Genomic DNA, 25,287 nt, shown 5'->3' on the forward strand with positions numbered 1-25,287 from the left:
ATGCCCATCCAAAAACATCATCAACTTTTATAGCAGAGGACTTCAATTCAAACATGCGTAAAGACTGTGTAATCACTTGCATCTCCTCCCTAGCAGTTTGATTATTAGCTACTGAAAGTTTCGGATATTCTTTTGACTAGATTGTTCCTTCCTGCTTACTTAGTAGGCCAGCAGCATGATCAGAGATCTACCTGTATTTTTCAGAGACTTAGTCTTACTAAATACAGATTTTCCAAGTTAACCAGGAAAAGAACTATTTCCACATTAAAGAACTTGTGTTCAAGACCACCACATTTTATCAAATAAATGTTTTTTAAAATGTCTACAAAAATGAAGTGAGACACTGAATCAGTGGAGTACAAGCCAATTTCATTGTACAAAATATAAGTGTGGAAGCTTCTGCTCTAAGAACCAACAATTTTAAGTGAGTTTTGCATGTTGATTAGTGTGTGCTCTTTGGGGTGTTTTGTTTTTTTTTTTAAAAGCTACTTCCCTTAGCCCCATCTCATGAAGTACACGGATGATTCTATGGCCTGCATACAGTCTTTGGAAAAAGCACTGCCATTAAAAACCAAGTTCTGAGTGAAGAACAAGGTAAATGCAGGATACAACCGGCTACAAATCAGTCATGAAGTAAGGGGATAGTTACCAACTTTAACGCCAGTTGTACCAATTTACTCCAGCTGAATTTAGCCTACTGCACACAATCACCTGTGTAATCCACATCTACCTAGAATCAGAAGGCTAAATCATTTTTCACGCGGGTATGTATCTCCCACCCCTCCTATCCTCAGAACTGAACAAATAATCCCATCAGATTAATAAACTGCAACATGTTACCATATTTTTAAACCAACCAAGGCTGAATGTACATTTGTACAAAAGCACCCATATTCACCTACTCAAAACCATCTTCCAGGCTTCCACCAGCCAAGACATCCACCACTCCAGTAAGCAACCTTCCAGGTATGTTGAAATACTATCTGTTTTTCATTTGTTCAAATGAAGCTTCCAGTCTGTCCTGCGAGGGAAGGAGGGAACTAAGGAAGACACACTGGGATACTACTCATCACTACCAGCATTTGTCTTGGGGAAACTACTGACTCGGCTTTCAGACATAGCATTGAATCAGTTTGTATGGAAAAGGGTTGTAGGTCAACTCAACTCAGTTCTGTTATCAAAACCTACACACAGGGACTGATGGTACAGTAGTTTAGCTGCACTGAAGAGACTTGGTAATACTTATGTCCACAATGTTATGAAAAGCAGAAACATCTAAACCAATGTTTACTATGCATATTAATAAATATTCTTTATTTAAATTTTGCACATTGCGCTTTAACATATTACATCCAAAACATTTTGCAAATGGATGTCTATTTGTAAAATCTTATATTCAGCTCACTGTCATTCTGTACAGAATTATAGGTACAACATTACTTTGCCACTAGGTTGCTTTTTGTAAGTCTCACAGTAAGAGAAACATGTAATGAAAAGAGATGGCATAAATTATAAGAGAGGCTTGCACAGCTACTCAACTAAAGAAACAAGCCTGAAGAAAGATCAAAATTAAACGAAATCACCTCCACCAATCTCCCCACCGGGGAAAAACAAACAAAAAAACAACAAGAAAAATGAATCACATTGATTTTAAGATAAAATTTTGCCATAAGTCACTAAATTAAGTTTTTGAAAGAGAAGGCGCAGTAGTCATCGAGGATTTCAATGAAAGACAGAGCTATTTTATTGTATTTAGTTCGCTCCAGCCGTTGTCAACCAACCACTACAAATGGGCCTCTTGTGATCATTTAAGCGGCAGTATTTATTAAATTTCTCCTTCAGATGCTGTCGGTACTGTTCTCTATTGCTGTAAAAAGACTTGTTGTTTGCCATAAATGACTGTATTTCGTCTTGAGAGATAAAGATTTCCTCATCAGAAGTGCATTCAGATTCATCCTACAAAGGAAAAAAGGTAGTTCAAAACATGAACGTTGCTCTTCCAACATTGCACGTTCCCTATCATTTTACAGTGTTGTCTCCAGTTCAAGTTTCATAACTACATACAGTGTTGCTCAAAGTCTACAGTTGCTCTGAACAAAGAATAATTGTCACATGGTGACAACACACAAGTCCTAATTAGCTAGCTCAGTGACCTGGGTTTGATTCACAATGCTTTGCTACATGCTGTGTCAGAAGTAGTCTACTCAGCAGTGAACTCTAGCATAAATTAAGCAGCAGCACTGTTGCACCTGAAAACACAACAAACACTCTAAAGTGAAAGATCACGGCAGTAACATGGAACTTTCAAAATATGGAGAGATGCCTATCAATGGGGAAAAAAAGGGAAAAATTGTCTGAGAAAATCTGTGCTGGCATTCGCATGCTACACAAGAGCACAGATGGTGCACACATCTTCATTACAAGATTGCCATTCTACCACTATTATTCCACTGACAACTCTTACTCAAAAATTAGAGTTACAAATCTTCTGTAAGGCTGTCTCACGAACATTTCAACATAAATCAACCAGAAACACAGAACACTAGGAGCAAGATATGAGGAGCATCTTCAGTTACCTCTTCACTGTACCAACTCTTAACATACCACATACAGATTCTGAATTCCTCAGAACCTATCCCTATCACGAAAGAATCAAAGCAGCAGGCTACGAACCTATGCCTTCAAATAAACTGTTACTTACAAGGAGTTCCACTAAGCTCTTGGCACCCTTTCCAGAATCAGGAACAAGTGATGTTTCTGTAGATTCTGCAAACTGTGACACATTTTTCCTGTGGTCAAACCAAGGCAGCTGCTGCCCATTTTTTTCTGAGTTACAGCAGCTTTCAGCATGGGTGTCTTTGGTCTTGTCAAGGTGAAACTCCGTGCACACAATATTTCCTGAGGTCTCACGGTTACTCGCATCTGCAATACAACTTCCAAGTTTCTGAATCTAAGAGTTAAGATAATTTACAATGAATTACTGGAAGTATTTTTCTTTAACCTGTAATATTGAGTTGATTTCACGATTGGGATACTAAGATTTGGTATAGACACTGACAATATTTCTTCACAAAGCAATATTTATGAAGGAGGTAGCAAAGACCAGTTCAAACGCTGAATACTTCAGATGACTGGAAATGGGCATTTGGTAAGCTAGTTTACTGCCTTCACCAAAGCACTGATTACGGGACCATGGAGATAACTAGCCTATCACAGATGTCTCCCACCTGAACAGGGCTGAGGTACACAGGAAGAAGAGAAGGGATAAGGGGAAAATGCACTACTAAAGCGTATAGGTAGTTGATAAATAACAAAAACCTTTTTTCAACACTTAATCTGATACTTGCTTCAGACAAAGATTTTTTTTGAATGAGAAGGGGAAGGAGAGAGGAGATGAAAAGCCCACACCTTCTTGCTTATACCTGTAGCATTAGTAACAATTCAAATTGCGTAAACCGCAATAAATATTTTACAATACACGCATAACTAAGTTAGAATTCTAAAGCAAACATTTGTCCTTACATGCTCATTTGAAGTTTTGCTTTTCTTTTTCTTCTTTTTGTTTTTGCCTTTTGTGTTATCTTCTTCAGAATTAGCCCAACATTCCACACAACTATCCCCATCCTCCTCTTTATCCTCACAGCGGTGGACACACGACTCATCACCTGTGAAAGACAGTTGATTTCCTCTCTCAAACATGTTTTCTATGCTTTCTATAAACCGAGATAATGTGAACATTAAGTTCTTGCTGAACCTACCATTTTCGTCATGGTTACAAATGCCTTCAGTGCAGGCTACATCTGAACCCTCCCGAGATCCCGTTTCACTGCCCTCCATGCTAGATGAATAGCCGCAATCACTACCATTACAATGTGGAGATAAACCTGAGATGAAATGAGAAGTTACTGTAATCTATAGCAGAAGTTACAGGTTCTTTAGTTAGGGCTCTACAAACAAGCTCTTAAATTTTTAATTCATATTCTCTTACTTCTTCCAACTATTTTTTTAAAAGAGTATCTGAAAATATCTTCCCTCACCCTACGTTAAATGGTTTTTAGAACCAACAGTTATGAAAAGTTAGTTGAACATACCTTTCTTTATTTTAGGTGAACCCAAAAGAGTGCCACTACTAGGACAGGTACACGAAGTGCTTTCATTGGTAACAATTACTTCTACACAACTGCTAGTATCTTCTGTACTACCACAGGCTTTGCAACTATTGTCCATGAAGTCTGAGTTTTCCTTAAAATAAAACCAAGAGAGGTATGCAAGTTTTAAAACAGCCAGCTGATAACATTAGTCTATTGCTGCTTTCTTTAAATCTCTAGAAAGGATAGTCTTAACACAAGAGAAACTACTGTTATCAAATAAAGCTGTTAAATATCATGTCACTTGTATCACTTCAAAAAGCAAAATATCAACCTTAAATAAGAGACATCCTTTCTTTCCCAGAAAGAACCCTGTTTCCATCAATTCAAAGCACTTACTTCAATAATAGTTACGTTTACTGATAGCTAGATTCAGCAGCACAGGTCTTGAAGCCAATGTAAGGAAGAGTACTTTACGGTATGGCTACACTGCAATTAGACACCCGTGGCTGGCCTATGTCAGCTGACTTGGGATTGCAGGGCTTGGGCTGTAAAACTGTAGCGCATGGGCGGGGATCCCAGTGCTTGGGCTTGAGCACGAGCCCAAACATCTACACCACAATTTTACAGTTCCTCAGCCAAAGCCCTGCAAGCTCAGGTCAGCTGACATGAGCCAGCTGTGAGTGTTTACTTGCAGTGTAGCCATACCCTTAGTTTCCTTATAAAAGACCATCATTGGTGGTACTTGTCTTTGAAAAGCATGCAAATCCAGTGTTCTCTTTAGTTAACTTATTTCTTTTTTTAAATTACTTATTCAAATAACCAGCTAGATCAAGTAATTCCACTAATCAAAGTTCTTACTTGAAAACTAGACTAGGTTTTCCCTTCTTGTAAAGGAATAAAGAGGTATCATGTTTCCTTAGAGACATGCTTAAAAAAAAAAAAAAAAAGTTAGTCCCCATCAATAAAAATAAGAATAAAAAAAAAGACCACTGTAGAGTCCAACAATGTGACGAACAAGAGAACGCAGAGTGTTAACTCAAAATTAGTTATTCAATAGCAATAAACTTAAATCAGTCGATCAGCAATATTTACCTTCGCCTGACTTATTTCTCTCTCTTCTGTTGCCTGTAAGGGAGCAGGAATCTCACACACACATTTATTTTTTCGCCTATTCTTCCGTTTTTGGCGCTTCTTCTCTTGTTTAAGTTCTCGTACTCTTTCCTCTTCTGAAAACTCTTCACAGAGTTGTTCCAATCGACTAATACCCTGCACCTTTTCCACAGCCATCTGGTAATAAAATTCAAAGCCTGCTTAAAGGAGTTAAATCTAAACTCTAGCTTCTCCATTTATAAAACAGAAAGGGCAGTAAAAAGGGTATACTGGTAAGTCGTTTGTTCAAAGTACCTTTGAGTCAATCATAGCACTATCACTCTCAATGCTTAAGGAAAATTGTCAGTTCAAATGTGGCCCCAAATTTAGATTTTTGGAAAGGATGCTCCTATAAGACTTACGAATAAAAATGCATCAATATAAATTTTATGAAATGATTTAATTATTTCAAGAAATGTAAGTGGAAAGACTTCATGATCTTAGCTTTGCAGCACTGAAAACAAAGATTAGTGAAACAGATTTGTGAATTTTCCTTATCCAAAAGTGAAAGAGTAAAGGAAGAAAATTGATTTGGAAAGTGTTCTGTTTAAATAATTATGGTACTATTGCAACACAGATAAAAATGGGGTAGTATTCTCATGAGTACAGCTGCCTAGATCATCAGCAAGATGAGAAATCTAAACCTTTAAAAAAAACATCAGAATCTTCCATAATGTATTTAGAGTTAAGAATATCACAGTAATGGGAACTTAGACAAGCATAACTCCCTATGTGGAAACTCATCTTGGAATAGAATAAAAGTGGCTTTTCCTGGTTAAGCTTAAACCACTTCCAAACACAAGCTTTGGGGAGTTATATCAGTCTCACTATAATGGTTTGTATTTACATTCTATCTTGTACTGGTATAACCTGGCCTTGTAGACAGACCCTTTGGAAAAAAAAAAAATCACAGGAAGATTTAATTTTCAACAGTGTATTTTAACACGGGGGGGGGGGGAGTTTTAGGTTGTTTAAGTGAAAAAAACACAAAGCCTGTCACGTTAGGACTAAAAATCAGGCTTCCCTATATCTGTGGTTTTTAAAGCAGCTCCCTCAACAGGGAATTGGAAACGCAAGGTACTAGTAATTTAGAGCCACATCTATAGCAACAAAAAATTCTTACAAAATGCTTTGTAAGACCATAAGGTGGGAACAAGTTGAGCCTTTATCTGGTTATAACTTCACCAAATGGGGATTTTATCTTTTTTTCTTTAACTTGACACTTACAAGTTATAAAGATTTTGGACACAGAACAGTCATTATGAAAAGGAACCAGCATAAAAGAAAAACCACATAATATATAAGATGGGGAAGATAGAACTATTCCAATAAAAATACTGGAATTTTATTGTCAAAGGCACTGAAGGATGCATGAGATCATGAGTGAGTGTATGAATGTTAAAAGGACACTCAGATAAGGTTCTGCCCCAAATTTAGGTACTGTAGGTTTCTCCTCTCCTCCCACCAAGTCCTTAGACATTTCCAGTGAACACAGTTTAGTTTGAATTTAGGCATTTTGCTATAGCCTTTGAATTAGAAATGCTACCCCATCCTTTCAATTCTTTACCATAGTTAAAACTAAATAAGTTAACCTTATTACAGCATAGCTAAAACCTGTAGTGTAGAGAAGATTTTACCATGTCCCTGTGACCCAGTTCACTGTAGAGAGCCCAGTGTACAGCAGCACTGGACTGGAAAGTAAAATAATGGTTGTGTTTCTCTCCCATTGTTCAAGCTGTATTTCATGTCAGAATGAAAACTATCATAAATGATAAAGAATTAGATAATTTTTGTAAGTTAATAGTTAATGTAAAAAACCTTTAGTTTAACTGCTTGGTTATAAGGCTTTAAATAGCCACTCATTTTTACCTCAAAACTCTTGCGTAAAGCATCAACACCAAGGTAAAAAAGCATCTGCCATGTTTGCTCTTCGGCCCGTAGCTTTTGCCAGATTCGGTGTAGTCTTTCATAAAGATGAATGCCCAGGCAGGTCAAAACCTCTTCTTGGGCTATGTCTATTGTCTTAGCATGCCTTTCTCTTCGTCTGGAACAAGATTATACTGAGTTGGTTTGGAATATTATGAACAATGTATTGATGTAGAGATATGCACAGTATTGAACTATTCCTTTAATTAAGAAAGTCAACAGAAATCTCTTTACTGTACATTTAAGGCAGCTGAACATGAACATTTTTATAGAACAATCTGAAGAGACATTTGCATAATCACAGTAATGATTGTATAGAGTTCTACTGTGCTGCATGCAAATGCAAAATAGAAGGGACCAGAACAAAAATCTGAAGCTGCATCAATCGCTCTCATGACATATTCATCTGTGCACAGCACCTTAAGGCTACGTTGCCTTTTCCATTCTGTGGCTTTTGAGGAGAGTTATCCCACCAGTACATGATTTCTACTGGTGGAGGGATATTGCAAAAGCTTTATCATTCTGATATCAGTAGGGGACAGTTAAGCATTTGCTTTTCCAGGATTTATCATTTATTTAGTTTATAGTCTAGTGAGAATGTTAGTTGCACCTTTAAGAGAGACAAGGTAGGAAACAAAATGTTTATGATAGGGAATGTGAGTTTACAAATTACCTACCTCACAATAAAGCAACTGTATCCCAGTACCAGTTTATAAACCGTTATTAAAGAACAAGTATTTGGAACAGGATTCTTCTGCTTTTCTCACAACGCACACAACAGTGAAGAAAAGTCTAAGTTACTCAATTTCAGAACTATATTACCACTCGAAGATATTAGGGCAGTAACTGAAAAATGTACAGTGGCTAAAATAATCTTTAAAATATATATAGATTACTCAGTAAAAAACTTTCACTCAGGATTCCCTTTCTATTTCACATATCTTGACCACCTCAATGGGAAAAGCAAGGCAGCCCTAACAAGTGAACAAAATTAATTTCAAGGCATTTAACAATTTCTTACAATTTTGCTTGTAGATTTCAATTAGCCAAGAGATTAATGAAACACTCACTGCTTTGAAACATGATCATGAAGGTATACATCAAATACAAATGGTTACATCTAAAAATCCGTTAGGCAGCAGAGGCAGAAAATATCAATCACTCTTGCACAACATATGTTCAGAAATAAAATAAAGAAGCAAAGCGCTAGATAGCCCATTCTAGCAAATTACATACTCATACCCTCCTGCGAACTCTGGTTCAGCTCGACCCAAGAGATGTGCAATGAAGTCTGTTTCACAGCATACATGTATATGACGTTCATGTGGACAACAACGCAAACCCTCATAAAGTGCAGCACAATAGCCCTTTTCTTTGCTGCAGTCTAGTTCACCAATAAGAATATTGTATGCCCGGAGCACTTTATTTTTGCAGTCAGTGCAAAACCTATATTAAAATTAAAATAAAAAGATAGAAGTGAGTATTCTTATTGAAGTAGCAGTTTAAAACAGAGTTTAATACAATCATAAGAGTCATTCAGGAATAAAACAGTGCATATTACATTTATTAAATCTAGACCACTCTAAGTTAAGATACTTCAAACCAAAAAAGTTAAAAAGACTTACATGGATTACATCCAAAGTATATAATACACCTTACAATATAATGAAGTTGTTAATATGACCTTTCGTACTTGAGGGCATAAACCAACCACTAACTGATAGCATTAGGAAGAAACTTCCTCTATGGACAGATAATTCCATATTGTCTATTACTGAGATTCCTGCAAAATACTGGACGAGATGAATCACTGGTCTAAACCAGAACAATTCCTGTACCTTTACAATTCTTTTTCCATCTATGGCACAATGTAAGTGACTTTGTAAGGGGACTTCAGAATAGTTTAAGTAACTATAGTGAATAATGGAAGACATCAAAGAGTACATTCTTATCTGGTATCTGCTGTGTAAGATCAGCATTTCCACTATAAACTACTTCAGTGCCTTAGATTTCACTGCGCTAAGTGTACATATCAAACAAATAAAATGTGTGCAAGTAGCTGCACATGATGTGTAGTTATACAAGGTAGTTACTTCACCTGAAGTGTGTCATAAAAAACAGTGCACTAAGGGCTTTCTACCGCTGTGAAATGCATTCTTCACTTTTCTAAAAGTGCTAAATCTAAAAAAATGCAACCAAGTTTAAGAAAACTATTTTAAGAGCAGTAATATTTGATATTCAAGGTTTTAATTATTCAAATGACTGACACTACTATTTAAAAAATTCTATGGTCTAAACTCACTGTGCTCCTAATTTAGTTTTAAATTCTGAAAAGTTGCATGCTTACTTATGTCAACTTTAGATGTATACATTAAAAAAATGCAGAAATTGCACATTTAGGAAAGAATTCCTTTATATATTTTTCTAATACTTTATAAAAAGTGTAATATGCTATCAAGGACCTAAAATGTCAAAGAAGACTGGAAATACTGTTTTTATTAACTTAATGTAGAAAACAAACATATTTTGATTGTTAAATATGGCTGATTTTTACCTGCTCTTTTAAAAGTATAACAGGAAACAGTATTGAGAAAATTTTACCATTATTTTGTTTTAATGGAACTCAATCTAGAAAGTTAAAACAATGGTCTGAAGTTCTATCCAGGGATTGTCTTGTTACTACATTTTTATTAAATTGTGAGACTAAGTTACAAGAGCGATTTAAAAAGGTCAACCGTAGCACATTAATGTAGCCACTGTAAGGAATCTAATATTCTCCCAAAACTATTTCTTGATCTGAAAGTACTGCTCAACCAAACTGGGAGAGGGATAGCTCAATGGTTTGAGCACTGGCCTGCTAAACCCAGGGTTGTGAGCTCAATCCTTAAGGGGGCTATGTAGGGATCTGGAGCAAAAATCTGTCAGGGATGGTACTTGGTCCCACTGTGAAGGCAAGGGACTGGACTCAATGACCCTTCAAGGTCCTTTCCAGCTCTACGAGATAGGTAAATCTCCATATAATAAAAACTCAATAAAAAGGGGCACAGGGTGTAAACACATGGAGTTTGATTCTTAAATTATCTTCTGAGAATAGCTTACATCAAATCAAATGCTGATGCCTCAGATTAGTCAACTGCCTCTGATATTTTTCTAATAGCTGCCACATGATAGTTTAATAGTTGCAAATAAAAATTCCACAATATTTATTAATTGGGAAAAGAGAATGCCATTTCATATCTCAAGTGACTATGTAGCTAGAATTACAAGTTACAGTATTGTACTAGCTAAAAAATCATAAATGAAAAGTAAGCTAAGGCCTGATCTTAAGGTTCTACATTTCTCCTGCTATGACTGATTATTACAATAAAGCAACCAAAGAGTACAGCTTGTTTTTGGTGTCTCACCAACTATTGCAGAACTCTGCAAAATTGTCAGAGCTTAACAAAGACCTTTTCAATTTACCTTTAACTTCAAACTGTATTCTTTATATACCTTGTTTCACGAGAGAGAGAGAGAGAGAATCCACAGTATGTAGGGTATAAAGTGTAAAGAACACTTTAATTCTCTTAACTTACCTGTGTTTCCGCAGATATGTTTCTAATGTTTCTAAAAGACAACTAGAATCAATTAAAACTACTTCATCCCTGCATTCTTGGGACATGAGTTCCCACACATCCATCCAACAACCCCTGCAGAAAGAAACATAACATACCAATTAAAAACAAAAACTGCACATTAATTTCTTTTGAGAGAGGAAGAAACGAAAACAGTAGTGTTTTTTTTTTTTTTTTTTAATTATTTTACCTGGCAGCTCCCTGGAAAGGTCCATAGTGGAAAGTGATCCTACATTTGCTCTCCTTTCTGTTGTCTTCACTATTTTTCTTATCTGCACCTAATTTCTCTGTACTGATTGTGCTATTGCTCCCTTCACTGTAGCACAGTATTAAAAAAAAAATTACAGCTATATAATGTCTAGAGTAAACTAAAATGTTTTCCTGGAACATGCTATCAAAATCCTACAGTTCACTAATTTAGTTTGAATCCTATATATTTCAAGATAAAGGAAAGCATTGCAACTCACAGAAAAATTATTGTTCCATAAAATGAGTGACAAGAACTATCAAATGGAATTTGTTTTCTGCAAGAATCATGATCTCAATGACAAGTTGTAGGTAACATTTCCTCCCCTCCCCGAGTACCACTTTCGAAGTACAGTATCTATAAATCTTTATTTGCACAGCAAACTGATATTTAGTTTGCAATCTGAAATTAAGACATGCTTCAACATCATCATCAACTTCTTTAAGTTCAAAGCTAAAACATCGTATTTCAGTTTTCTTTAACGGCTTACATTTGCTGAAATAGTCAGCAGTTGTACTTTTACTCAAGGGCTTGCTGACTCTTGGAAGTTTACCAAAATAGCTATTTGGGAACAATTATTCTGGAAATTTTATTTTTGTATAAATTCCAGCATCAATACTCCTATGGACAAAAAGGATTAATCTAAATCAGAAATGGACATGCTTATTCCAGAATAAAGGTAAGTCAACACTACACAAGCACTACAGCAGCACAGCTGCAGCTATGCCGCTCTAATGCGGACACTCACTACAACAATGGAAAGGATTTTCAGTCATTGTAGTAAATCCACCCTGTTGAGAGGCGGTAACTATGTCAACCAAAAAAATTCTTCCATCAGTGTGGGACAACCTAACTATGTTGCACAAGGAATGAATTTTTTTCATAGCCCTAAGAGATACAGCTGGGTCTACCTAAGTTTTAGATATCCATACTGGGGCTTTTGTCAAAAATAACTATTTTAGAACAGTTCTTTTGATAAATTTCCAAGTATAAATAATCCTTAAGACTGGAAGAGAAATCCAAGTTATCTTCTGTGCCCCAAAGGGAATGCAGTAATAATATGCCTTTTACAATTCAATACATGGTGTGACTACATGCTCCTAACTACTTGTCAGCCAATAACCACACTAGTGGACTACCTGTAATTACAATTACAAATTTAGTATGTTATTGAAAACTAATTAAAACTCCAAGTTCAATCATATATAATATGCGTCATGCAAAGCTGTGATTATCTTATTTGAAGGCAAGGCTTCTTGCAAAGGAAAAATAAGATCAGTCAGAAGTTACTTCAAAGATCATTCACAACTATTTATTCCTGGAGAGACATGTACATTCTATCCTGCCTCCTCAGTTAGGCTATTAATACATTTGCCTTCATTCAAAACTGCAGATTTAGTTGGGTTGATAGCAATATTGCCAGTACCTGATGATTTCTGCACTATATAAATAGTATATGTAACACTACATTGAGCAGTATATTTTAAGAGAACTGCAAGCTATGCAATTTAAACAGCTTATACACGTTGTCTACATAAAGCATTATCTGACAGAGCTGGAAGCCTCAATTTGCATACTATGGATATATAAAATAAATAAATGCAAGTTGAGAGCACTAAGGCAAAATTTTAATTACGTTCACGTATGAACTATTCTGTTTCCTAATCCTCTTTGGTCTGACTCACCCTGAGAATAAGATATATATTCATTTATTGGAGAGAAAGCTGCTTTTGAGGATTCATCTTACAGAAATCAATGTGCAAAAGAGTCAAGTTGTTTTCATATTCCCTTGGATTTGCTATATTAGTCTAGCTTCTATACCTCTGCTTATGGAACAAAACAGTTTGTACTACCAATTATATTTCTCTTTATTGAAATATTTAATCTGGTCACAGATGGAACTAATGATTAGCTACTATTATCTCAAGTTCAAGACACACAGAGTTAGAAAAACAAAACAAAGAAATCAATTATTTCCCTTCTCCTATTCAGCCTCAGAGAATGGGCATAATAAATGAAAGACACGTTTGCGTAAAAGAAAAGTTTGTCCTATAATTTGAAACTTCTGCTCAAGCTCTGATGTGTTGCTGTTTACTCTGCTAAAGACAGAACACAACTGATAATGACAAGGTTCCAATACATTCCAATGAGGAATAACATTCTCATAGACTTTATAAGGTTTCTAACCATTAGGGGAGTGAAGTTCTGAAACAGCCTTCCGAGGGAAGTAGTGGGGGCAAAAGACTTATCTGGCTTTAAGATTAAGCTTGATAAGTTTATGGAGCGGATGTTATGATGGGATAGTTTAATTTGGGCAATTGATCTTGGATTATCGGCAGATAAGTCTGCTCAATGGTCTGTGAGGGGATGTTGGATGGGATGGGAACTGAGTTACTGCAGAGAATTCTTTCTTGGGTGCTGGCTGGTGAGTCTTGCCCACATGCTCAGGGTTTAGCTGATCGCCATATTTGGGGTCAGGAAGGAATTTTCCTCCAGGGCGGATTGGCAGAGGCCCTGGAGGTTTTTCGCCTTCCTCTGCAGCGTGGGGCATGGGTCGCTTGCTGGTGGATTCTCTGCAGCTTGAGGTCTTCAAATCACAATTTTGAGGATTTCAATAACTCAGTCATGGGTTAGGGGTTGTTATAAATGTGTATGGGTAGGGTTTTGTGGCCTGCCTTGTGCAGGAGGTCAGACTAGATGATCATATTGGTCCCTTCTGACCTATGAGTCTATAAGGCCAGAAGGGACCATCATGATCATGTAGTCTGACCTCCTGCACATTGCAAGTCCCAGAACCTTACCTGACCCACTCCCGTAATCTCTGGGTGAGTTAGTGAAACCCTCAAATCATGATCTAGACTTAAAGTTACAAAGAGTCTACCATTTACTCTAGTTTAAACAAGCAAGCTTCCAAACTGCAGAGGAAGACAAAAAAATAAAATAAAAAAGGGTCGCTGCAGTCTGACCTAGAGAAAATTCCTTCCTGACCTCAAATAGGAGGATCAGTTAGTTGACAGAAATATAAACAATCACTTTTAGCTCAGATTTTCACTGACAGTAGAAAACAATTATCGGAATGTTCTGTACAACAGTTAACTATTTGCATATATAAAGACTTATTTAACATTTAATTTATAATAGTGCATAGATTCCAGTAAGTCTGGGACCCCATTATGTAAATCCTTTAAGAATAAGAAAGGACAGTCCTGGCTTCAAAGAGCTTATGGAGCTATTCCTAGGAAAGACCTGGCAAAAGAGGGGATTTTCCTCACAATTACGCAATTTTTTGTGAGAACAACAAAAGTGACCCCCCCCATCCAAAAACAAAATCAGCAAAAAATTATTTGTCAAATTAAAAAACGTTGACCATTATGTTTATATTGTTAGCTTGAAACAATATTTCATATCACTAGGTTTAAGATGTACATGCATTGGTTGGAGTGGTTAAGTGGACTGGATAAGTGAACAGATCAGGATTTCAAATTAACATTGAGCTAACATAATGAGATTCACAACACTGTACAACTGTTTCAGTTTGACAGCAGACTGAAAAACCCCCCAGTAAATTGGCTTGCAAGGATAACAGTAATAGTACAAGAGAACCATAAGTTTCACTGTTTAAGTGGAAGACAGACTTTGCTCTATTCTCTGCAAGTGTTCACCTGAGCTGGCTTTCCAACCATATTTAAGAACAGCTGCACACTTTAATTTAGCTCCATCCACAATGCTATATATATATGCTTTAAAAAATATGGTTTGAAAGCGAATATAGATGGGGCCAAAACTGGTCACAAACAAGCTTTCAAATCAGATTTTCCTTGTGAAGATCTCAACACTCAAAGTTCACAGACATGAAGTTACAGCAGTGGAATACAAACTTCAAAATAGTTTTACAGCTATAAAATTTTGCTTTTGCTAGGCTGCTAAAAGGGTTTTAGACCTATGCATGCAGTTCCATACTGCATATTGCTAGTCCCCCACTTCTCTGCCTACAAAATTCAGATAAACCTATAGAATTTTCAGTATCTCTTCATGATAAACTGGGGGGGAAAAAAATACTCATTTTTAGATTTTAAAGGTACTCACATAGACATAGTATCCAAGTTTTTTTTTTTTTTTTTTTTAAACTTACCCCAAAGGTTTTGGCTTGTGCGTGTCTAGGGAGTGCAATTGACATCTCTTGTTCTTCTTACTTTTTGGAATTGCATCTATCATATCATTTAATTTGGACCTATGTAGATATTTCAGAAACTACTTTTAAAATTAAAGTTACAATTTTGCAAACAAATCCTTACAAGATTATCCAACAAAAATTAAATGAAGACAGCTTGTTACAGACACTATCAGAGATACAAATACTGTTCCACTCTTATTAACTCTAAGCTTTTCTTCTTCCTGCTTTCATTATCACCTTTGCCTATATGTTGTTTCAGGCAAAGGAAGGGAGGGCAGTAGGCATTTTCCCAATCAACCATTCTAGCAAGCAATATGAACCACAGTCCAATATGCCATCCAGATACAACTATGCCTTTATTGATACTAGACACAGAAGAGGCTTTGTTTTCTAAGTCCAGCCTTTCCTACCCTAAAGGATTCCTTCCTCTCACCCCACCTGCAAACTTACTGTGGTATAAGATCACAAGAAAATATCATTTGTTTTAATGTTTACAATCCAGTGAAAAAGGAAAATCCTGTTCTACTGCAAACACTCTTCCTCTAGACATGCCAACAAGAGTCACATATGGCCATTTGGAAGCCACTGGCTAAGAATCTTAATTTTAATCCAGAATCCTTTTTGCAATTGGAAAGAGCAACAAATTCAACTTGTCATCTGAAAGATCATCAAGTTTAAACTTTAACAGATCACACAATTTCTAGTTCAGCTTGCTTTCAAGTTAATTAGTATCTGATCACAGTGCCAATACTACATGTGTCTGTACCAAGAAAACTTGGCAAAACTTATATGCAGAAGTTAGCTTATTTCTTTCAGAAAGGGGCATGGACAGAATAAGCTGAGTGACTGCATTTTGATGTACCACACTAAGTAGTTTAACTTACCCATGCACATAAAATAGAGTATAAAGCTTCTTTGCATCAGTCATACAGCTTCGAGTTACAGAAAGGACCCCCTTTTGCCCTACCGTAAGGGGCTCAAGTGCTGGATTTCCAGACTCAACAAGCTGGGAAAACAGACGTTCCACACTACGACGACAGCCAACACATGGGACAAGCTGAGAAAGTGCACTCAAGACTTCACGCGATGTCACCATCATGGCAATATTTAGATCCTGCTGTTTAAGCATACTATGTCGCTGAGAGAGAGAGAGAGAGAGAGAGAGAGAGATGCAATGATTTAAGATTTCTAAAGGGTTGGTTTTTAAATTATTATACAATTCTAGACTTTCAGAGTTTTCTCCTTTCAAAATAACTTAGTGTATATAGGCTGCAGCCCCAAAATTTCAGGTCACCAGCTCACTACTGGCAAGTTAAATATCCTTTTTATTTAATTTATTTATGGGAGGGGAGGGAAGAGAGAAAAGCCTGGAGCAACACGTGACTAAAAGCATGCCATTTATTGTCATAGATGCAACTTCTGTCACCAACAGCACTGCTTTAAGTTTTATGGCCCAGCCTTGGAAAAGATAAGAAGGCAATTCCCGTCCAGCCCCCCTCCCCACATCTTTTTGCTAAGAGATGTTGCTACAGAGGAGAACTCACATCTTCACCCAGCCTTACTTCCAAAGGGAAAGAATCATTCCTCTATAAAAAGTATTGGGGGATGGGGAAAGAGGAAGAAATCTGGACTGGCAAAAGCTCTGTCTCATTGTGGGACTATCAGATCAGCTTGAGGTCTGCAAGACAACTTTAAACCAACAAGTTGTCATTTACTACTTGACTGCCTAGTATTTACCCTGAAAGTATGTACATTAGTTTCGAACCACGCAGGTATTCTCTGGTCTCTTAAGCTATGGCAAGTGATTTTCACTTATGGTGAAAGTGTTGAGATTTGAAGTCTTCTGACCAAGAATTTAGGACACACGGGTTTTTTTTTTTTTCCTTGAAAGCTAGATGCAATTTCATATTAAAAAGCCAATAACTTAAACACAGTGAAACTAACCATACAAACAGATATCAAAGCACAAGTGTAGGGGGAAAGAGGGAATGAGGGGAAGCATTTTAAAAAAAAGTTATATTACTAATCTTATATTACCTGAAACCAAAGTAAAAAATACAGGCATATAGAAGTCCTTAAAGAGAAACCAACATAAAAATAATCACCAAAATGTCAGAGCAACAGTCTAGCAGTGCTGATGCTATGCCGCCAATCTTCTCTTCCCAATACTTGACTAACAGTGGCAGAAACAGTGCAATTATCCTGCACAGAAATGCTTTACATGCTGTATCTGTGTCAGAAATACCACTGTTAAAACTAAAGTACAATATTGCAAGAAGCTACTTTGTCTACTGCTGACAACCCCAGCCTAAAGAAGATAGAATAAAAAGGGAGAGACAGGATATCCCTCCTCCCACAAAAAGCCAACTTCGTTAACAGTTTTCCACATCAAAAATTGTCAGAACCACAGATTTGTTTTTTAGAATCCCACTAGCAACCATACTTAGTGCATTCCCCCCTGACTTGGACCTAGCTGCAGGAACCTGATGTTCAGAAGTGACAAATTATATTTATAATTGAACAAACAGATTAGCAGCAGCCTGAAACCAACTAATGGATTAAAATAGAATTAGGAATCACAGTTTCTGTAAAGTATTGTATACAAATACACACTGACAACCAGATGTCACCTTCCTAAAACTTCTGTTCTAAATACCATGTTACTTCATCTCTGGAAAGAACAGCGTGTACATAAAGGAGCAACAATTGCAATAGGACAAAAGTACAATGTATCCAGTGTCTTTTGGTGCTAGTGCCTGAGAGGCATTTCACTGCACATCAAGCTAGAAATGTACTTGATCAACATGGTGACTGACACACCTCTGAAGAAATAAGTACGATACAGCAAGTAATCAGAGAAAGTAAAATCTGGCAAATGGATTCTTTAAATTGACAGGAAGTTAAGGATTTTGTCATACCTGAATGAACTGCTTTAATTGTGCACCATTATTCTGATGTCCATCAAGGTTTAGCACATTATCAGGAAATTCCATCACCATCTAAAGAAAAAAAAAAAAAACTCTCTCAGAACACAAAAATTCAAACATAATCCAGACCTGGCTTTATTCTACTTCCTTTTAAAAAAAATGCATGTATGGTTGCCTGTTGAATCCTCATTCTTCTCACATTACAATACTGGAAGCTTTAAACATAAGAGTACTCCATACAAAAAGGTATCAGAATGATCAGCAAAGCATTCAGCTTTGTCTTGCTGCTCTGGAAGATATCTTAGAACATGTGCTTTTCTAAAACATTTCTTCAGGAAGTGGCAACAATCATTAGGACAGACAGCAATATTTACGTTACTAATATGATCTACAACAGTGGTTCTCAACCAGGAGTCTGGGGTCTCCTGGGGAGCCACGAGCAGCTTTCAGAGGGTCCGCCAAGCAGGGCCAGTGTTAGACTTGCTGGGGCCCAGGGCACAAAGCTGAAGCCCCATCACAGGGGGCGGAAGTCCAGGGCTATTTACCATCTGAGGCTGGAGCCAAACTTAGCTTCAAGGGCATGGAGCCCCAGGAAATTGCCCTGCTAATGCCAGCTGTGGCTTTTATATGCAGAAAACCAGTTGTTGTGGCAGAGGTGGACCATGCAGTTTTTATAGGGGGGGGTGTGAGGGCTGGCTCAGAAAGAAAAAGGTTGAGAATCCCAATCTACAATACTTGAAACAGTGCTTCAGTTAAAAAAAAAAACAAAAAAAAAAACAAATTATTGCAAGGCATTATATCAAATGTTCCAATAGATCAGGGCGAAGGCGGCACAGCACGCAAGCTGATTTTCAGTGCACACACACTACTCGGGTCCTGCCCACCGGTCTGGGGGGCTTTGCATTTTAATTTAATTTTAAATGAAGCTTCTTAAACATTTTAAAAACCTTATTTACTTTACATACAATAGTTGTTATAATATTATAGACTTATAGAAAGAGACCTTCTAAAAATGTTAAAATGTATTACTAGCACGCGAAACCTTAAATTAGAGTGAATAAATGAAGACTCGGCACACCACTTCTGAAAGGTTGCCGACCCCTGCAGTAGATCAACTACAAAAAAAAATAAATAAATGGAAGCACGTATGACAGTTTAATCACTTCACAGTCTATTATTGCAAAGTATCAATTTTAAGAAGATATTAATTTAACAAGGTTTTCCAAAGCCATTTACATTGCTTTGAATGACTGTAGCAGCAATTCTCAAGTGGTTCAAAGCAAGATGTTAAACTCACAGAGCTATGTGATAATTGGTACAATATTTCATACTATTTCAGCATGGAAGTCAAAAGCTGGAAAAATAAGGTGATGTGGTATTCACTTATGGTGCCATTTGCTAACGGAGAGCCAAACAACATTACTGTTGTTTAAATAATGAAAAGCACTAATATCTATTTTGCACCTAAAAACCCAGCAAAATATTTTCCTGTTTATAAAGTGCAAGTTCCCTCAACCCAATTAGTATTATTTTAAATTTTGATATATCATGGATTGGGAGTTTCAACAGGCAATTCTGTTCTACTATTTTAACGAGGATGCACAAATATTTTGTCTGGAACATAAAAAAAATAATTTTGCCAGCTGCAACTGGACTCCTTCATAGGTACAATTAAGATACATCTCTTCAAAGTTCCTCCAATGTGTATCACAGATAGCAGAGCAGATGCAGAAAACTAATCTGTTAATCTTCTGCAGGCAGTTCAAGTTTTGCATTCCTTCAATTTAAACACTATTTAACAAATGTAACATATTACAATTCCACTCTTACTCTAGTAGCTTACCAAATAACTACAACTAAATTTCTTCCTCTTATTACCTATGGGCTTTAATTTCATTTAACATACCAATCCAGCTAACTATAATTACTGAAAAGACTGATGCTGCAACTGGCTCCAGGTGCATGGATCATTGAGTCTTCACAGAGCCCCACTAAAGTAAGGAAGGATCAGCCTGCACAGATCTCTTTATGGAATCAGGGCATGCACCAGTTCAAATTCAGTCCCAAACTTAGATTTTTATTTTTTTTTTTAAATTTAAAACAAGGATGTTTCTATCCAACGGAAGCAATTTTTTAAACAAGAAACCTGCTTCAGTGTTTGCATTTCAAACTGCACCATGGAGAGGGAAAAACACTGACTAGAAAAAAAAAAAAAAGTAAAGTTTGGTTAACCAATTTTCATTTTCCAATAGAGAAATGCAGAGAAGTCAAATTCAGTTTCAGTGAGCTAACGTGTGGGGAAAAAACCCTGTAATTTAACAGAAATCTGTTGTTACCATCCCTTTAAATTGGACTAGTAGCTGAAGTAACATGTCAACTCTGAAAATGAAGTAGTTTGGTTCCATTTTCCTTTTCACCAACTCTTTTGCCTCTTTAATTGGCTAGAGAGGAGGGGAGCAATTTCCTGCAATCCTCATTCTACTTCTGCTTCCCCCACAAATACTGAAACCAACTCCAGAGCACTGATGTATACCCCTTTAGAGCCAGCCAATACTGCTCTTTCAGCTAGAAAGAGATTTACTTGAATATTTGTTCTCCCAGCCTTGAAAGCACCTTTGTCCCATTCTAATATGTGCTAACATCAGAACATTAATGCTTCATTCTATTCTTTATGGGATTCTGTTTTACTACCCCTGTGCCATTTTTTTGCCCCTTCTTTGGTCCCACTTTACATGCCTTTGTGGTCCATAACACTTTGTGAGCAGCAGGACATCAATTTCTGGTGCAGGATTGGGGGTTTCCTATATTTACTATGTTTGTATAGTGCCTGACACAATGGGCCAACCTGGTTGAGACCTGTAGGTGCTACTGGAATATATGTAATTGTTCTCTGCACCTTGCATATATCCTTTGCCAGTTAATGCCACATATGGTATGCAATCATGCTGCACAAAGCAATTTCCACCATCCACCTGAAACTGACAATCTGTCAGTGTTGATATACTTCAGCTGAATGTGCTATGTACCAGCATGTTCTGCTGCTATCAGCGAAGAAAGGCCAATATATAAGTTCGTCTTCCACCCCAATATCAGAGGATGCCCTCCAAGGCATCTGAACAGTACAGTGAAACTGTCAAAGATCAAGTGAGTTCAAGAGCTTTTGGAAGAAGTTCCATGTTCAGGAGCAACAGCAACCACAGTCAGTTCCTGAGGCACTGAAATGGAAGAGCAGATCCCCACAGTACCAAATCAAACCCATCCCCTCTAGAAATCATATAGGGTATGTTATTTTCATAAACTGAAAAGCTATTTTAAACTTTCAGCAATTTTTCTTTATGAGAGGACAGGACACCTAAGCTAGTGCACTGTTCATTTAAGGGGGCAAAATGATATTGCATCTGTTCAGCTTCTATGCCACTTTATCATTATTCCAAGATGATGTAGTAAGTTTCTACCCCATTTTAGTTCCAACACACATTTACCAATTTGGGGTCATTTTGATGCCTTGTTTCTTAAATTCTAACTGAAATTTAGTTTGCATAATGACTTGCACAGATTCAGACCTTCTCGATCATCTATGTTTTTAAATAAGTTTTTGATAGGTTACTACAAGCCTGTTTATATCAAATTAAAAAAAAAAAATCAAATAAGTGTGTTAAATTAAAAATTAAAGCACTAGAGCTAAGCTTTGCAGATAGCTGCAGAACATGCACTACTTTTTCTTAAGTATCTGAAAAAGTATTATAGATGCTTAAGACCTAGGGGAAAAAACATCAAGGAGACCACCCAACTACTATTCCCATTACTGTTAAAGAGAAGCTTCCAGCATATGTAGAAACATGAATTTCTGTGAGACTCAATAGTGGTAATGGAATGAGAACTGGACCAATAGTAATGTCTGTAATAAGTACTGTCAGTCTCATTATATAGAAATACCTTTCATCTAAAGGCATCAAAAAACAATTTACAGCTATATACAGGAACCTCTTCAATCACAACTGTAGCCTACCCTCGTTTAAAAGCGACAGTCTGATCGCACTGAACAACACTAATCATTTAGGACAGGAAGACAAAAATATTTCAGCCCACTAAAAGAAGAATTTTTAGGTAAGCAAAATTTAAAATTACCCAAATTGTGACTTAGCCAGGACAGCAAGACTTCCCTGGCAAGTCTGTATTTCGTTTTGGTCATTATACTTCAAAAAGATGAAGGACAAATAGAATGCTTAGTAACAGAAAGAGCCTTTCACATGAAGAGACTGAACTATTTAGCTATACAAAATACTTAATAGATAAAATACAGCACATCAGGCACTCCTGTTCATGGTCTCATAATACAAGCCAGGATAATCACCGAAATAAAAAAAAACAGGAATTTAACACAGATAAAAGGAAACTTTTTACACAATGCATAATTAACATATAACATCCACTGTTACCAGATATATCCAGGCCAACAACTGAACAGGATTAAAAAAAGAGGACACTAATATAAGACTATCCACAGTTCCATTAGATTGGATAAAAATACAATTAAAGATAAAGTTTCATGCTTCATGGCTAAGGCAAATACTAAACAGCTAGCATTATGAAGACACTTCCTCTATTGGCACATTGTGCCACAGTTTACATTCAGTTAATTTTCTTGCACCTTCCACTGAAGCATCCAACACTAAGTCAGAGAGAGGCTCCCAAACCAGAGCCCCCCAGATTACATTCAGTTAATTTTACTGCATTCACCAGCTGGGGAAAGGAATAATTAACTACACGACTGTAGATTTTGAACATCAGAATAGAGCACTGAGAGACAGGACAACCAAACCATCAAGCAATTACAAGGAGAACTGTACAAAGGACAATGTTCTGATGCAGAACCTAAACAACATCAATGTCCCTAAATTTTATTTTAAATGCAAATGTATCACCAATCCACTTAATCCCTGTCACTTATTTTAAAATGTGACATATTTGGCCAACCTCGTTTGTTCCCTTAGTTTCATGATTCACTAATTATATTAATCCTACATTATCTAAAGATTGCTTTGCCTTACTTTTGGGTAGGCTGAGACACATGCCTACCACTTCTTGGAAATTGGACATACACAGGTCCCAAATAAAGTAAAAAGTATTTTCTGATTTTGTCATCTATATTTTCCTAAAAAAGTCTGGTGAAAAATGCATTGCTGCGTTAAGCATAAGTGACTCAAAGCATTATCAATTCCCAAAGATTATCGTATTGGGAGAACTCAAAGGAGGAGCCTAAGAGGCATGGCTAAAGAAAAAGGCCTAGCCTAAGAATTGCAACATATTGTCTGCCTATGTTGTAACTGCTAAGTGCTCAGCTAGATACACGGAGATTAGGTGTTACTTGTACAACAGACACTCACTGTAAGGGTGTCATCTATGTAGAGGGGGATCTGCCTCTTTTCGAAGGGAAATTCCTCCTCCCCGTCTCTGCAAACTGCAGCCAGCCGCGCCATCTCTGCTGTTGCTGCTTCCTCCTAGCTTCAGCCTGCAAACAGCCAAGCCCCAGAGAAGTAAATAAGAGCTCTGGTTCTACAAAACACTTTCACCAGCAGGGAAATGAGTCTGCTTTATCGGATCGCCTGATTCAACACACTAAAGTGTACATTAAAAGTCTCAGCTTTCCAAGCACCGATACAAGGGACACCCTCTGCCCAACCCACACCCATTTTCTGTAGTCAGGTCACTGTTTCTGGGTCTGGAAGAAACGGATAAGAGATGGGACTTGAGGTGTAAAGACTGGGAAATGCGACACAGCATGTGGGAGGGGGCAGGAGAACCAGGGAGGAGTCAAACCTTGACCCCTTAGTGGGGTTTAACCAAACCAGGGGAAGGCACTGTGGCTGAACGTGGAAAGTCTCTCCATTCCCATCAAGACCTTACTAGGACTCAACCCCCTTCCCGTGGGATCACTACGACCGAGGAGGGGGGAAGACCAATGGGCCCGGGCTGTCAACAGGCCTTAACTCTCAGCACACATCGGAAGAGGGGGAAGACCGGGAGGATCGGCCCATCCCTTAGTGGGGCTCAGCCCCTCCTCCGAGGCGGTCAGCACCGTGCAAAACCCGCCCGCTCTGGGCACGGGGTGTAGCTCGGCCGGCCACCCCGCCAGCGCGCTTTCCTGCGCGGCGGTTATGTAAAGAGCGGAGCGGGGGGAGGAGGTTCCTGTCTCCTGAGCTCGGACTCCCCGCTCCCGGACAGGGACCTTTCCCCTCCATCGGGCCCCGTCTTCCGAGTGCGTCGCCGCCCCCCTCAGGCGCAGACCCCGCCCCGCATCTGCGGTAGGAGGGGGGGATCCGCTCCCTTAACTGCCCCCAGCAGAGACCCAGCCCCCGCCAGCTCAGAGCAGCGTCGCCGCCCCGGGGCCCAGCAGCGCCCTGCGCCCGCCGCTTCCTCTGCACGCCAGGAACGAGAGGTTGCCTGCGTCCCACCCACCCGCTCAGGCAACTCCCCAGCCTGGGCGCCGATGGGGGCAGCTCAGACCGGAGCCAGCCGGCAGGCAGGGATGGGGCGCTCCCCTCCCGTCAGGCCTTCCCCCTCCCCGGCCACCTTGCGCCCGCCTCCCGCAGGCCGCCCCCGTCACCCTCCGCGGGCCTCGCTCGTCACCCGGGGGCCTTTACCGGCTCCTTAGCGAGTCCGCAGCCTTAGGCGCTGTGACAACCCAGCGAACGGCCCAGGCCCCAGCTACAGCGTCTCCCCAGAGCCACCCCCTCCCCGCAGGCGGCGGCACCACTCCGGCCCCGCCTACCTCTCGCGAGAGACCGAGGCCCAACCGCTCCCCTCCGCCCCAGCCTAAGGAGTCCCTCACCCGGGCCTAGGCCGCCGCCTTCTGCACCCCTGCCCGAAGGGAGACCGCGCCCTGTTACCCACTACGGGCCCAGGCCACGCCCCGAGCTCTGCCGACCTTTACCTTCCGCCACCGCCTTCTCCTAGGCCTCCGAGCTGGGTTCGGCGTTAACCAGGGGAATGGGGAATCTCGCAGGTGTCACAAATACCCACAGGGCCCAGCGCCCGGCTCCCTCCGCCGCCGCGGGAAATAGTCCGGCGGGGGGCGGGAGTCAGTGCTCCACTCTCGGGGACAGGGGAGTATTGGGGCTAGTGCCCGGTGCGCCGCCTGAGTGTGAGGGGACTTGGG

The 25,287-nt window shown here is 38.7% G+C and overlaps 1 protein-coding gene and 1 long non-coding RNA gene across 8 annotated transcripts; one reads left to right on the forward strand and one right to left on the reverse strand.

Moving 5' to 3' along the window:
* Positions 1-1,286: 1,286 nt before the first annotated feature.
* GGNBP2 (gametogenetin binding protein 2) lies at positions 1,287-25,146 on the reverse strand. 7 transcript variants are annotated; one of them, XM_075073975.1, is made up of 14 exons: positions 24,961-24,982; positions 23,516-23,640; positions 18,120-18,200; positions 16,086-16,339; positions 15,160-15,258; positions 10,742-10,855; positions 8,409-8,612; positions 7,110-7,284; positions 5,184-5,378; positions 4,092-4,242; positions 3,759-3,884; positions 3,523-3,665; positions 2,702-2,950; positions 1,287-1,956 (listed from the first exon to the last, which is right to left on the reverse strand). In XM_075073975.1, the coding sequence occupies exons 2-14, from the start codon at positions 23,606-23,608 to the stop codon at positions 1,753-1,755; spliced, it is 2,088 nt and encodes a 695-aa protein (XP_074930076.1). In that variant the 5' UTR covers positions 23,609-23,640; positions 24,961-24,982; the 3' UTR covers positions 1,287-1,752. The 7 variants fall into 7 exon arrangements, with proteins under 7 accessions (XP_074930076.1, XP_074930074.1, XP_032635229.1 ...); XM_075073973.1 differs by having other exon boundaries at positions 24,901-24,980; XM_032779338.1 differs by lacking the exon at positions 24,961-24,982 and adding an exon at positions 24,773-24,888.
* On the forward strand, positions 10,942-15,073 carry LOC142047988 (uncharacterized). The gene is made up of 2 exons (XR_012657333.1): positions 10,942-13,205; positions 13,764-15,073. It is a non-coding gene; the product is annotated as an uncharacterized LOC142047988 (long non-coding RNA).
* Positions 25,147-25,287: the final 141 nt, after the last annotated feature.

This window comes from Chelonoidis abingdonii, chromosome 20 (genome assembly GCF_003597395.2).
Source record: "Chelonoidis abingdonii isolate Lonesome George chromosome 20, CheloAbing_2.0, whole genome shotgun sequence".
In the NCBI taxonomy this organism is placed as follows: Eukaryota; Metazoa; Chordata; order Testudines; family Testudinidae; genus Chelonoidis; species Chelonoidis abingdonii.